At 36.2% G+C, this 16197-nt stretch overlaps 1 protein-coding gene across 1 annotated transcript in view; it reads right to left on the bottom strand.

Annotated features, from left to right (window-relative positions):
• LOC139143531 (1-phosphatidylinositol 3-phosphate 5-kinase-like) overlaps positions 1-16197 on the bottom strand; it is a 67548-nt gene that overhangs the window by 24007 nt on the left and 27344 nt on the right. Inside the window, exons 25-38 of the mRNA XM_070713959.1 lie at positions 15040-15153; positions 14364-14472; positions 13727-13841; positions 12883-12973; positions 12245-12335; positions 11544-11802; positions 10913-11086; positions 10151-10246; positions 5237-5405; positions 4161-4253; positions 3437-3624; positions 1941-2135; positions 1235-1495; positions 457-560 (exon numbers count right to left, since the gene is read on the bottom strand). Of these exons, the coding sequence (XP_070570060.1) occupies positions 457-560; positions 1235-1495; positions 1941-2135; positions 3437-3624; positions 4161-4253; positions 5237-5405; positions 10151-10246; positions 10913-11086; positions 11544-11802; positions 12245-12335; positions 12883-12973; positions 13727-13841; positions 14364-14472; positions 15040-15153 (2059 nt within the window). The remainder of the gene's footprint in view (positions 1-456; positions 561-1234; positions 1496-1940; positions 2136-3436; positions 3625-4160; positions 4254-5236; positions 5406-10150; positions 10247-10912; positions 11087-11543; positions 11803-12244; positions 12336-12882; positions 12974-13726; positions 13842-14363; positions 14473-15039; positions 15154-16197) is intronic.

Genomic DNA, 16197 nt, shown 5'->3' with positions numbered 1-16197 from the left:
AAAATTGTATTCAAGTTCGGACTAGAATTCATTTGTAAACAATAAACAATGGTCACTACACACATGCAAGCTGTGTGGACAAAAGAATACTCGAAATTTCAGCATGACAAACGTATTAGGGTCTGACATGTAGTTGATATACAGAACCAGAATACTTATAAAGTTGCCACAAGTTACAGCTTATGTCCCTTTAAATGGGTATTTTACTTACATTTCAAAGGCAGTTTGGATGTACTGGAAATAATGTGAAGCAAACAGGTTTAATGGGTATCTTTACCTGCATTTCAAAGGCTGTTTGGGCAAAGTGGAAATAATGGGTTATATGGATATTTTTACTTGCATTTCATAGGCTGTTTGGATGAAATAATATGTAGCAAACGGGTTAATGGGTATCTTTTACCTGCATTTCAAACGCTGTTTGGATATTACGGAAATGGGTTAAATTGTTTTCTTTACCTGCATTTCAAAGGCTGTTTGGATGTAATGGAAATAGTGTGGAGCAAACTCAGTGAAAGACTGCACCTCCAGACGAGACATTTGCTTCAATATGAAACGATCATCTGTCAAAGAGAGTAAACAGAAATGTTTCTACTAAGTAAATACCATGGAATGAATGCATTTGATGAAAAGTAATTGAAAAATGGGAGTTAATGGCATGAACATTCATGGTTAATATATACTCTCCTTTTCAAAGAATATACTCTTAACACATGAACAATTAGAATGTGAAAGTTGAAAGCACTGTCATCACGTGCCTTCTTAGCCAAGCTGACATGCCACTGACTCAAGAAACATCTGTTGGATTCTGGGAAATTTTACATATTACATGCACTGGTATAACACTGATGCACAGAAACTTCCATAAATTCCTATATTGATGCGAAGAGTTTGTGAGTTAGACGGCAAACTGCCAAAGAGTTTGCGAGTTAGACAGCAAACTGACTGTCATAGGACACATGTATGCTTTGTTGCTTTTTACTGGTAGTTGAATGTGAGTAAATACTTTACATATGTCACTTTCTGCATCAGCATAACCCTTAACATAATATTAAGATGGCAGATTACTGTAAAATTTTTAATCATATTATTTTCTTTATTACAATTGGTAACACAGGAATAATATTCATTAATTTGCAGAGGAAAAAATAATTTTAATGAATGGAGACATTTGAATTAGAACACTCTCTCTCTCTCTCTCTGACTGAGAAACAACAATACAGGGAAGTCAACTCACCGGCAGTCTTGCAGAATGTGGAGCCTGACTTCCCACCTCTTGCAACCCAAGGAATGCAGTGGGCTAGAGAACGGATGTATGCTTCCTCTCCGTACGGAAAGACAGTCTTCCGTAAGAGCCGGAACTGCTCAGCAAAGTAGACCCGGCAATAGTACTTGGCAGTGTGATCAGAGAACTGAAGTTCAATGTGAGGGTTTGGTGGATGGTGAGTGCTCTTCTCTTCTTTGTGGAATAAACTGAAGTCTGTCTCATCTGAGAAAGCTGAAAACAGAGAACCAAAACAGAAACTGAATTACTGCATGCTTGCTGAAAGATCTGTGACTGTATTTGTCACAATAAAACCAATTTGACAGCAAAGGATGCACACTAAGCAATAAAATGAAAATTTTAAATCATTACATTTGAGTATCAATTTAACCCTTTCAACACCATGGTTCAGCCCAAACCTATTGTATTTGGACCTCTTTACTTAGAATTTAGGGGTGGAAGGATTAGGGTAGCGGTCATTTTGTCCAATTCTCTGCGAAAAGTGAAACAATATCAGGTTGAAAATATACTCTTATTTGAAATTCTGTAATGTGTAGCGATTGTTAAAATATGAAAAATTGGGGCTGTAAATAGGAAGCAACGCATTTTGAAAGTCACTGGAAAGATTTCACTTCACGACAGAAAAACAGATCAGAAGGCTACAACCAGGCTACCCTACCTTTCTTCTCCTTGCTGCTGTCTTCCAAAGGTGAATCAATTTCATCTTCTACTTTGTAATAAACCCTATCTGCACCTCTGAGTTCATTACTCTCATTGTTTGCAGGTGGCTTGGGTTTGCTGTAGGTGTACGTGTAGGCCGGTGTGTTTGATAGGCTACCTTTGAGAAATGCCAGCACTTTACTACCTCGGCGGCCTGGAGAATAAAAGAACACTGTCAGTATGTACATTATCTGTAATGTCACATCTTTTGTGTTAATTATGGATTACAAATTGTAACCCAGGCAAGTTTTTTCAGATTTTCACCAAAATTTTGATCAAAAACTAAAGCCTATAAAAAGTGATTTCCATTTGGTCCAAAATTATCAAAAAAATTAGGGAAGAGATTATAAAAATTTATAAAATGTTGCACTAAATTTTGGAGGGAAAATAACTAAAGCACTTGCAGCACTGTGTAAAGTGTACTAATGAGTGTTGTTAGGTATGCATATCCAGACATAATAAGTCATTGTAAATGGAGAATATTCATATATTCTAGAATGCACACTTTATTGCTGTGATAGCACATTATTTGTGCTGATTATTTTTGTCAATGGCAGACCTGTTTCAGTTTGCTTGATTTCTATGAAAATGAAAAGTTTTTAGCAGAATTATTTTAATTGCAAAACTGGGTAGGGATGGAAATAATTGATGGAATTCTAAAATGCTGATGTTCAGTATCTCTCTGATATTTGCGGAATGTGATATGAAGAGTGTCTGTGCCTTTAACTTTGCATTCTGTGCCATGCTGTTTATACTGAATTCAGCATCCTGTGGAAGACACTCTTACATCTATAATACAAGCAATAATATTTCTGAATTTTCTATCAAACACAATCAAAAGATGGTGAAAGTGAAAATGACAAAACCTACATCAAGTACATTATCATAGAGAATCAGTTTTATACCTTGTAGCCAATTAAACAACTATGACCATGAACGCAATAATTTGATCAGATGTTGTATCACATTTCTCCTGATGACATACATGTACATTTTGTAACAATGTACAAGATATGTGTGGTCGAAAATGACATATATAATCCTGTATTAAAAGTGCAATTCTCATTCTAATAAAGTGTTAAGCCCTTCCATGGAATACCCGGTATAATCTCATTTCATCAGCATTTTACTTCAAATCATGACTACAGAATTAAATACTACATTCTCTGAGTGAAAGGTATTATAATTCTCCATTGTTAAAGCATTACACTTGTGACAGACAATGTACAGAATGTTCATCTCTGGTTATCATGGTTGCAGATACTATTTTAAGCTTCATCGTAGTATCACTCTTGTAAGTTGAGAACTTTTATTGTTTCATTCCTGTTTCTTTGTTTATGCATTAAACGATATAATGAACAGAAATGTGTTCAATAAAATGTGGGGGGATGTAAAATTATGAAATTTTGATTTGCTTTTAAATACTATAAAAATCACACGACATAGAGTTGGTACCTAATGATGGCTTTTGATCCAGAGATCTTTCCAGTGTAGCTGTATTCTTCAATATTGATGGTTTCTGTGACTTTGGTTTGACTTGTGGGCTGTTACTGGCTGAACTGGATGCTGATGAGGCAGTCATTTCAAAGTAATTCTTCATACTCTGCTTAAATTCACCCAATTTTTCATCATAAGTCTGACAGCTAGATACAGAACAAAGAGATTGCATTCATTTTGTCGATCAATTCCAAAAATAAATGTAGCTTCCACAGTATTGTAGTTGTAATTTGGAGCTAAAAACTCAAGAATTTACAAGTTGCATGCTCAGTTTAGTCAAAGATGATTTGAGAAAAACAATGATTATAAATCTAAAAGATTCTTGTCATTTGTGAATTGAAAAAGGCATTTATTTGAAATTTTCTAGGCATTTCTGAGCATTTCTCAGTGATCATAATCTACAAGAGAGACTGGAATCTCGATAGTGTGAAAGAATCTCATAAATGAGTTGAAAATGAGTTGAAAGCAGCACAAAAACACTTCACAACTGTATTGAAAGGTTGTCATTTTCAAAAATTGATGAACTGGTACTCTTCAATAGTATTTTTTCACATGGCAAACTGGTCGTTGACATTGTTTAACCAGCAAAAAACAGCAGCAAAGAAACTGCTGTTGACAAATGTGCTCGGAATGGATGGAACTCTTTTTAAGTCTTTGGCTTTGGAGACAGACTTGCTCTCACCTGATAGCGTAGGCAATGATGGAGCTAGGTTCTGTATCGATCACTGGAATGGGTATCCTTGCTGGCGGCAAGGTGTAATGCTCATCCGGAGAACTGCATATAAAATACAAAAGGTACATTAGCTGCAATTGTCCCAAATTTTGCTGTCAGCCATCAGTTATATTACCTGCAGGCCTTTTCTGCATAGAGTTAACTTGACAGCAAATAGGATTCTACAAAAATTTAGGGTACCCTACTCTTGATTAAAGTCATCTTTGTAAAATATATTCCAGTAACTTTTTTTTCAGATTTTTGCCAAAATTTTGATAAAAACTGTAGCAAATAAAATATGATGTCTATTTGGTGCAAAATTATCCAAAATAAATTACAGAAAAATTCGCTGTTGTACTAAAATTTTGATGGGGAAAAATTACAGCACTCAAAAGGTTAAAATTGAAGTGTCTGACAATTCAGTTTTTGCAACTTTACTGCAACAAGAGTTTGTGTTAAAAAACAAAGACATGCATGGATATGTGTACTATTCTCTCACTCTGCCACACTTAGCTATATCCTCCAAAAGAGATGCTACCTGTGCTGGTTGGCTGGATCAAAAATTGATGTAGCACATTTACGTTGTAAAAGTAAACAATTTTTGTACATTACACCTACTATCAACTTTTGTAAAATGAAATACAAGTATGCAAAAAGTTGTATTGAACTCACATCTTTTGCATGCTTCTGTGAAAATCAATGCCTTTACAGCATTTTTACGATTTAGATTTGTACAAAATCAGTGGGTGATACATTGTATTCTGAGGGAAGGTAGATGCAGTACATCTGAAACACACACACTTGTTGTCTGTCTAGTTTTTTCTACAGATGTGGACTGCATGTAATAGTAGGTCATGAAGGTTGAGTTTTTCTGGTGGGTTTCCACATGAAAAGCAGCCGAAGCCAGGAAACTTTAGAATTACATTCTTCCAAGTCATGGACATAGCATATTACAGTTACTGTCTCTTTCAAAAAACCAGCAACTTGAGATCTCTAGTGTTTTACAGATAGCTACAAAGTCTAGCTAGAGGGCAGTCTTTACTCACAATGGTCCCACTAACGGTGTGTACATTGGTCCCGACAGAAAATTAGCTATCAAGTTTTTCATAGTGGCAGATCTCCGGTCAGTTTGCTTGGAAGTAGATGAGTCATCAGAATTGGTGATTGCTGACTCTGGGCCTTCACTGGACGCATTGCTACTTGCTGGGGCTGAAACTGAACAGATCACGTACAGGCAAAACAACAGTTTATTTCTGAACACTCTGATAAAGTAGAAGTACTGTCTGCAATGCTGTAGTATTTTCTTCTACTTAAAAAGTATGCGCCTCAAAAGTGAAAGACTTGAACTTTTGCTAAAACTTTCCTTGAGAAATCTTTTAACCATTCACTTTCAAAATCATGAATAATCGGGGGTCACCGTTCAAATTTTGGTACTAGAGAAACAAACAACTCAAGATTTACCAATATGTTAAGATTCAAAATGCCACCATCCTATTGTTAACTCTATGTAGAAAATAAAATTTTCAATTTCGAAAACTTTGAAAACTTTGAAAAAGCTTTGAAATGAACACCACACAAGTAGTATATCAGAAAAGAATTGTGAAAGTTTGAGAGTCAAAATATCTGTTCCTGAGGCGTGTTTTACCTTAACTGTGGAATATATTTTTGTGTTTGTTTAATACCAATGAGAAATATTTTGAATGTTTCTATGTACACTTTCCGCTGTTACAATTATTATTTCGGAATGGTTCCTGGTACATTTGTACACAAGGAAGTATTTTTTGCATGTTTATGTTACTGAGGAATAATTGAAAATATCGACAAACATTACAGTTTCAATGATTTCTTTCACATATGTACATACGGAAGTGATTTGTCAAGCTTATGGTGGAGTTGCCCGTAACACAATGACTTTTGTTCAAAAATCATCTTTTTGCAAGGGTTCATTAAATTTTAATTTATTTTATTAAACCAAGATTATAATATTAGTTTGGTTCACCTTTTAGGATATGACCAACAGTTGTAAGTCCGGTAAGAAAGAAGTGTAAATTTGTGCAAATTTATCCAAATCACCAGATTTTCTGTCTACTTTTTTCTCATGCTTTCAACATTTAAAAAAACTTCAACTCCATTCTGACAGGGTCAAAATTTGTGAAATATTCATATTATCTACTTTAAATACTATATAAGATAACAATTTTGTTTGGCAATAAAGTTCTTAGATTTTAAATAACAGTCATTTCAATTGTGCTTATCATGATTTTAATCACTTTTTTGAATGTTTGTCTGCCATTCCCCTGCCATTTAAAAATGAGAATAGATAACGTAAAATAAAAATTGTCATTTTATTTTCTACCGATATATAGTCTTGTTTCAAATGAGATATTAAGTAGTATCAAGTTTTTGATTTAAATTGATTTTTATCATTAATACCAAAATTGAAGTTTTCTACCCCTAATATGTACCCTTCACCCTTTGAGTAAACTACTGCTAACATACTAAACTCTCAATTCCCTACCTTTTGAAAATATATAGTATGAGGAGCTGTTCATGTCATCTTTGATAAGAAATATGCTTTGAAAAAAGTGTATTGATAAAGTGTAGCGCTACCTAAGGATGTACGATCGGAAAAAGTAAAGTAATGTCAATTTTTTCAAATGGGGATTTTTGAATACCTACATATGTGAATAGTCCAAAACTGGGAAAAAAAGATGGGGTCACCGCACTTGTTTTTTTACAAAATGACATTAAAAATTCACGGTTTTTCACAAAATCACTAAAAATCAATAAAACAGGTCATCATTTTCATATTTATATCATGATTGCATTTTTCACGTTTACACTGTAAAAGAATAAAGAAATTATAAACCTAAGCTACTTTGAAGATTTTACTTACATTAAAATTGAGTTAAAAAGTCATCATATTTATTTTTTAACCAAAATTGCAACAAATGTGCCCCAAATTTTAGGAATGGGAGAGGGTAATTTATCAATTATTGATAGTTTCTACTAATGTCAATTTTCTCAAACTTTGCCAATAATAGCTCTTTTTGTGAATTTTTCAAAACCACATTTTGTTTAGTAGGTCACCGAGCTCGATTTTTCACAATTTTGCTAAAACTAACTAGGATTTACAGGTTCTGGCGATAAACCATGCTCTCCCGGGTTTGTCGCACGGAGGGCGCTCTTCAAATGCTGCTGACCTGCCTGCAGTGGCTACCTGCAGTGGCCTTGTACGTCCGGTCCAGGCATGGTCATGATTCAAGCCTACCTGTAAACTTTAATGTGAGGGAAATGACAGAACAAAGTAAAGACTTTTAGGTTCCTCTACTTTTTAGAGTCTATATATTAATACAGAATACAAAAATCACGTAATATTTGTTGCCTTGACGCTTATCGGTGGGATTAGGTTGACTTCGCTGCAGGCTAAGGGACTGGTCAGTTTCTTCAGCCTGGGGGGGGGGCGGTGGATTCATGGGGGGGGGGGGGGGGGGGGGGGGGGTCACCCTGTTTTTGACTTGGTGATAGGGGGGGTCACCATGTTTTGAAATACCCAATGGGGGGGTCAGTGTGTTTTTGAATTTTGACACAGCTCATCATTGCCTAAAATGCTAGTGTCAGCCACAAATTTCATCATTCAGTTGTATTTTTCGGCGCGCCCTTTGGGCGCGTAACTTTAATAATCAGTCATATTTTTCAGCACGCCCAACTTTAACATATCAAGCATACATACATCAGAGATATCTGTATGTTCAATATTTTTCAGCGTGCTCTTCAAGCTCATTACTTTAATATATCAGACATTTTTCAGCATGCCCTGGTGCATGACTTTAATATACGAGGCATATATATCAGAGATATCAGGATGTTTCATATTTTTCAGCGCGCCCTTTGGGCGCCATACTTTAATAAATCAGAGATATCTTGATGTTTGCAAAGTGAAAGTGTACATTATGAAATCTGCATTTCATATGAAAAGGATGACAAATTCCTGATACTTTTCTGTTCACTCTATGAGAATTCAGTATGAGAAAGCAACATGCACAAATATTTCACTATATATATTTGATACAGTGACTTATTTTAGAGATAGAAAAATGACAAGATATCTTTCCTTCTCATTGATGCAATTATTTTCCTTTGTGTCACAGGTTTTCTGTAGAAAAATGCTTTTTTATGAACAAAATAACAGTTAAAGAAGGCAGTTTTTGTCATTATTAGCTGTGCTTTTATGGTTTCAATGTTACAAGAAAAGGTCCTCTGAGACACTGTACACATCAGATTTGGCTAAAAAAGCTCTCTATGGCTCCTCAGGAGATTTAATTGGATGGTTGGCAAGTCTTAACACCCATCAAAGTTTTTGATTCACTGCTTTTTCCTCTTTGATATTAATGATTGACATCCATTTCTGTACAACAGTTCAGGACATCTGGTTAAGCATAGAAAGTGTGAAATACATTCACAGCTCATTCAAAATGTACTGTATTCAAACTTTAAGATTGACACTTTGAAATTCCTATCTTACAACTGACATGTTAACAATTTCATTAAAACATAGAATGACTATTTAAAATATAAATATATATGTAAAATGATATATACGTATATATATATATATATATATATATATATATATATATATATATATATATATATATATATATATATATATATATATATATATATATATATATAAAATTTATGTCCACCTTTTCTTTTACCTATGTCGCGCGCCGGGGGGGGGGGGGGGGGGGGGGGGGGGGGGGGGGGGGGGGGGGGGGGGGGGGGGGGGGGGGGGGGGGGGTCACCCTGTTTTCGAAATTTGGAATAGGGGGGGGTCACCCTGTTTTCAAAATTTGGAATAGGGGGTCAGCACTTTTTGACGTCGGTAAAAATAATCCACCGGCCCCCCCCCCAGGCCGAAGAAACTGACCAGTCCCTAAGTAAGTTGTCACACACTACGTGGAGCCAGGAGCCGAGGCCGTTAAATTGGCGTTTCTCCAATACACGATGACAATCGTAAAGGCAAGCCTGCAACTGACACAAGTGTCAAGATTTTCGGCTAGTTCACTCAAATCGACAATGCGACGGCCATTCTTCCACTCTCCGGTAGGAATACTAGCGACACTATCATTGGAATTATAACCACGACCTGCTCTTGTATAGCGAATCAGACGTCACACTTAAGACAGGCTACGGGCATTTTTTTTTCTCTTTGCTGAATTCTCGTACCTTCCAGCGTGTTTTGAGGGCACGCTGAACATTTTCTCGGCGCGATTTTTCTTTACCTGCAGACGACATTTTGTACAACGCAAAACGTTCGGAACGTCACTATGCGCGCCGTGGTTACTGTGGATACATTTCTGCGCGGAAATCGGCGCAGTACTCTTATATTTTTTCCGATCGTACATCCTTAAGCATGCAAAGATCACACAGACTGACTGCCTCTCTCATCATATATATCAACAGTCTACTTATAAAGTCTGAAGCAAGCACCTCAAATGAAAAGTTTGCTGACACTGGCTGAAGACAAAGCTGTTATCTTGTTTATTTAGGAAGAGAAGAATCTGTCACCAGATGTACAGACAAGGAAATGCAAATTACGCTGAAGAAAAATGGAAGCTCTAACACCAAAGCTCAGGATGTACATGATTGTGTTTTCATATGTTTTCTCGATAGTCTAAAGGAGTTCTGCTTCTGCTTATTCAAATGATCTAGAATGAAATCAGTATTGACATCTGATGAAAATTATAGTAAACAGTTTATATATATTGTGATCTTTGCAACTATTTGGCAAGCATGAATACTCATTTCAACTGAAATAATTTGCTTTGACAGTGGTGTGACCTATGACCTGACCAGGTAATCTGAAAACACATCACACATCTCAGATGATTACAACAGATATGGGTGTGGTAACACAGTGAGATGCTCATGACATCACACATTTGACAACTTACATTGCTTGATAAAGCTAGGCTTATCTTCCAGGGATCTAACCCGCCTGTGACCCAGTTTAGCGAGAGCTTTATGGCTGCCTTGCAGGAACCGCTTTTCTGAGAAGGCAAGAGGATGCAGCAAGCAAAAGTGAAGAAGCTCCAAGCAGTAAAGTAAGGAACATGGAATAGACAAAGAAGCTTGAGAGTTACCATGAGAGATGTCATGAAAGCAATTTTGAGCAAACTGAATTTCCTCAGTGAAAACTGCTGCTAGTTGACCGTTTTCAGTTGTAGAGTATTTGCACAGAGCAGGAAATATGCTGAAACAGAATTAATGCTACTCCTTGCACATGAAGTATACCGGTACAGCATGTAGTTTGTGAGCACAAGTTTTCATGGTCACACGGGTGAAAGTTGAAGTTCACAGCACTGTTGCATTGCAGAAAATGAGAACCTAGATACCAAGATATCAGTGAACCGTGGAGCACATGTCTTAATGCAGTTATTAAATCAACAGCTATATACAGGTATATACAATGTAAATGTAAACATCTATGTACTAGTATCATTGCTGAATTGCTATATGAAGATTTCAATATGATTTTCACACTTATTTAACTTATGCAGTATACATCTTTACAATCAGCCGAGTGAAGCAAGTGGGGATTAATCAATGTATCCCTGAAGCAGTTTTATCTTGCTGGAATGGTGGTGCATCAAAACATATTCGTCTGAATAATTTCACAGACAGATCAAAGTGGATGAAAGTTTACAAATATTTACTTTTTTCTTCTGAAGGTGCTTCGCAGATGTCATATTCTTCTAAGATGTCAGACAAGCCAGGCTGTTTCACCTCTTCAGTCTTAGCAGGGACTTCTGTCATAATGGCCTGCTGGGTACCTGGAGAAACGCCATGTTCTGTTGAAGGTTGGGGAGCTTCCCTTTGTAATTTTGTACCTAATGTTAAACAAAATTGTCATGTTTTTCATTCTGATGACCAAAACTCTTGATACTATTGGTGGCACTGATTATTTTTGTGAACAGTAACTACAAAAGATTTAAAAAAATCTGATATTTTACCTCTTGTTTACAAAACATCTAACGATAACAGATTTTTTTATTATAAATTTTAATTTTTCCCCATCCAGTTAATACAGGGATGGCGGCCATTTTAAAATTTCAAATATTGGTAAACATTAGGTAATTTGTTTCTCCAGTACCAGAATTTGCACAGTGGCTCCTGATTTTTATTCTCAATTTGGTAAAAGTAAGATTGAAAGATTTCCTCTGTGGGGACTAAAAACTCCTTGAATCTTAAAGGTTATCTTGTCTAATTTGACGATGCTGGCATAAAAGATGAACACATGAAAGATGAAATATCATACTGCTAACAACTGACTGTATTGGTGCTTACCAGGTATTTGCTGGTTGTTCACTTGGGGACTCCAACTTGATGACCTCTGCAAAGTCTGTCCATTGGGCCCTGCTGTCTTTTGATGTACTGTTGCCACGTGAACTGCTGCCTTGGTAACATTCTCTGAGGGAACGGTGGTTTGACTGGCACTCTCTCCAACTTCTGTGACTTCCATTTGGGCTACATCGATGACAGCTGGTTCACTGTCAGCTGTTTGACAGGCTGTGGACTGTATCTCTGTCACTGTTGATGGTGTTGGCTGGAAGAGAGCAGAAACAGATAAGACAGTCTTAACCACTGAAATGTTATGTCATATGTTTTTTGCAGATTTGTGCATCATTGGAAAATTAAAATGTTTAAGAATGATTGAGCAACCTGTATTATCTCATACCTTTTGTAAAACCTGAAAATATCAGATTAGTTTTTGTTATTGTGTCTTAGGCACAGAGGTGTTTAGTTTCTTTTACTATAAATGGCAGGGAGATCAGCATGGATGATGATGATGATGATGATGATGATGATGATGATGATGGTGATGATGATAATGAAAGAGGATGATGATAATGGTCACAGGTAAAATTGCACAATGGTAAATAAGTATTTAATGAGTTTCACTGATGATGCCCACCTTGACAGTGACTTTTATGACAACAATGACAACTTGTTGAAAGTTGCCAAGTTCATTACCAAGTGTATCCTACCTCATTTGTGACTGGGCCATCTGTTTCATCCTCATTCTTGGTGTTCTTGTTTTTCTTGGCATTCCTCTCCTGTTGAATCAGTTCCAACAACCTGTGTGGCACATACACAACACAAAGATGACACCACAGGGGGAAAATATTGTAAAATAAAACTCATATTAACCGGGTATAGGGAAAGTGATGTTTGAATATAAACCCACCAAAACTGAACATACTATGCCCCCCACCTAGCATGCTACAAGTCCCAATATGACTTGAAAAGGCACCTGTTAAAACCTACAAAATCTAACTATGTTTAAAATTAATCAAAACATATTCGTACATGGGAACTTTCAATAGGAGCTTGCATTTTTGCTCTCTGTATTTGGCCGTTGGTTGGACAGTAGCTCCAAACACCAAATGCGAAGAGAAAACTGGATAGCTAAGGTAGTCATACTTATCTTACTTCTAATTGTTCCTTTATCATGGCTTGAGAGTTGACAAACTTGCCCATAGTAATCACAATGCATAACAGAAAATTATACAAGATAGGTAAGTTCAATATCTTGGGGGTAGTTACCTACATAATGGCACAATAAAGCCTTGTGTATTATTGTAGAGGGCAATAACTGTTCATATTGACTTGATGAAAGTCCTACCTCTCATTCCATAGTGCAATAACTTCACATACTGACTTCTTGATGTGGAACATATCGCTCAGAAAATTGTAAATGGCATCATGCATTTCAGCTGTGAAAAGAAGTTTACATCGACTATAAACACCAGTAAAACTGCATTTAAACCCCAAAAAGTTTTATCAAATATTGTAAGGTGTTATGTTCTTTGCGTTTGTTAATTTCTAAGACTGAATTTTTCTGGTTTGCTTGATGAAGTTGAGAGGGATGTAAAGTACAAGAATTAACAGAAAGCGTGTCCTCCTTCGTGGATGATGAATTTTCCCTAGCAAGATAGCCTGCCAAAATTAGTGAACAGCTGGTTAACATATGGGATACATATCCAGTTGAAAATAGACACACAGCATGGTGAAATGGATCAGAGCCAAAATACTTTTAATTCTCAGTACCTTAAATAAAATTATGAAACCAAAGTGAGTCATAAAAGTAACAGGCGGTCAACTAGATTTTCAATATGGCAGATTTCTACACGTAAAACACATCAGACTACAGAAGCCAAAGTAAAATTTTAGGTTGTACAGGAATTTAATGCCAGAAATGCCTAAAAAGATGACAAGATGAATGAGTTTAGCTAGTTTTACAATCAAACAGAACATTTTTCTATGACAGCGATTAAGTTGTGTTTAAAGTATTTATGAAAACACTATCTCAATCTCTTACTGCGGTAAGAACTGGCTTTTAACCAATGATGCATTTCAATATCATGTAGTTTGACCCCTAAAGCAAGACAAAAGTTATTTAAGGTAGCAAGAATTTCATCATTACAAGTTTTTTTCTAGTCAAGTAGACAGAGTCCAACAAAAGTTACCTGGATAGTCTGTTCTGTATTGGTTTTCAGGGTTATTGGCATAGGGTTCTAACTCTTCCGTCGTCAGGGACATCTGTACATTTTCAAGCATCTCTCTGAAGTGTATTTGGTCCAGCTATAGAGCAAAAAGGGAAAAATTTCATTCCAGAGCTACAAGATATTAAAGAATTTGACAGCAAAACTAATGAGTGGAAAGAACTGAAGCTGATCAGTGGAGGGTGTGAGGGCGATTGAGGATAGCAAAGTGAAAAACATGGGCATTACTTTGTGTGCTGTGATAACACTCTGACATCTGTATCATGATAAAGTGTTTCTCTGGGTTGTCCACAATGCAACACATGATTTCAAAATTCATTCTCCACTTCAATTGATACTTGAGTCATTCTGTTTGTTACACAACTGCAATAATAACCACACTTCAAAAATGAAAACAAATTTTTCTAATTAGCTTTAATTGCAATTCATATTTTACATGCAATATCTGTACATCAACAGACCCACATAAACATGGAAATAGACATTTATTGAATCGTAACATTGATAAAACAAAGCTGTGATTACTTCTACGTTTTGTTTGAACATCTGTGTGATATGCAGTAAAAGTCACTGAAAGAGAAATAAGGCTATTTTTTGATACCTGCTGTTGTGTGATGAAATCTTTAAGTTTCCTGGCCCTTGCTTGGCTTGACGATTCACTCTTCAGTGTCATAATCCTCTCCAATATGTCACTGTACACTTTATGACCACTACAATGAGAGTTTGGTATTTTATTAGGAATATGGGCAATACTGTTGGTATGAAAAAATACAAGTATCCACAGATGGCGATACATGTAGTTGATAAAATTTATCACTTAAAATATCATGTAATTTTCGAGTTTCAATGAGTTCTATAAGATTCCTTTTACTTTCATGAACATTACGCAATCATATATACACATCTGTGGAAGAGTTGCCAATAGAGCATACATGTAGTAACAACTAGAGTCATGTGAAACATAATTTTACTGCATTCACAGTTGGTCATTTCTTGACCCCTACATGACCTCACATCCTGGGATTGTCATGAGAATGAATATACCGGTATACACCACTTTAAGAGAACATGTCACACAATTTCCAACCAGACTCACTCAATTCACTACAATTGCTACTGTTACTTATTGCCTGATGAAAATTTACATTGTATGACAGAATACTACATAACATCAAAAATAGCTGGATAAAGGTCATGCAGGGGTCATTGAAATGACCTACAGACCATGGAGTGGAGTACAGAGTTGGATGGTTTGATAATAAAATTCTGTTACCTACCCCACTGACAGGCGTTTGACATCTCTCATGTATTCTTTCCAACATTTGAATGTCTTCTTGAACTGGATTGTGATTGGTGGCAATGCGACCTCCAACAATGTGATACGACTGAACCTGTAAACAATGTGGCAGAAATGTTGAAGAATAAACGCGGCATTTTTAGTCTGAAATTAAATTGTCTTAATAAAAACCTGAGATAATTGAATCACAAAGAAAACAAGTCATTGACAATGACACAGTCCCCACTTGTACTTTAATTACAAGTCCTCTGAGAGGAAAAAGTCCTCTTCATTAATTAGGTCTGTGATGAAAAATACTGCGATACAGATGGGGCTTAATGGTCAAAAATGAGTTCCATGGTGGTGAAAACATGAAACCAATGTAAGCCGCCATACTAATTACAAAAGGTCATCAAAATGAATCAATTAGTACTTAATCAACAGGATGCTGCCAAACATTTTTGCATCCTATCCTAACACTGACAGATCATCACCGGTAAAGTTTGATGCAGTACAATTTGTTTAGACCTGCCTGAGTTATGGCTAAGGCCATGAAAAAATTGTAACAAAATGGCCGCCATGCGGCCATATTGGATTGTATCACAAAACAAATCAATGTGGATATGCATGACATAGGTCAATGTCTTTGTACAAACTTTGAATAAAATCGGTTGAGACGTGCCTGAGTTATGGCTCCATACATGAAAAATTGTAACAAAATGGCCGCCATGCGGCCATATTGGATCGTATCACAAAACAAATCAATGTGGATATGCATGACATAGGTCAATGTCCTTGTACCAACTTTGAATAAAATCGGTTGAAACGTGCATGATTTATGGCTCCGTACATGAAAAAATTGAAACAAAATGGCCGCCATGCGGCCATATTGGATCACATCGTGAAACAAATTGACGTGCATATGTATGATATAGGTCAATGTCCTTGTACCAACTTTGAATAAAATCGGTTGAGATGTGCCTGAGTTATGGCTCTGTACATGAAAAAATCGTAACAAAATGGCCGCCTGGCGGCCATATTGGATCGTATCAGAAAACAAATCGATGTGCATATGCTGCCAGATTTTTGTTGAATAAAGGTGGTTTGATATTACACAAGACTCCTGAAATATTTACAAGTGCATCGCATCTTAAATCGA

This window comes from Ptychodera flava, chromosome 11, assembly GCF_041260155.1.
Source record: "Ptychodera flava strain L36383 chromosome 11, AS_Pfla_20210202, whole genome shotgun sequence".
Taxonomy (NCBI): domain Eukaryota; kingdom Metazoa; phylum Hemichordata; class Enteropneusta; family Ptychoderidae; genus Ptychodera; species Ptychodera flava.
The sequence above is the reverse complement of the archived record's forward strand: the minus strand, read 5'-3'. Positions and strand labels throughout refer to the sequence as shown.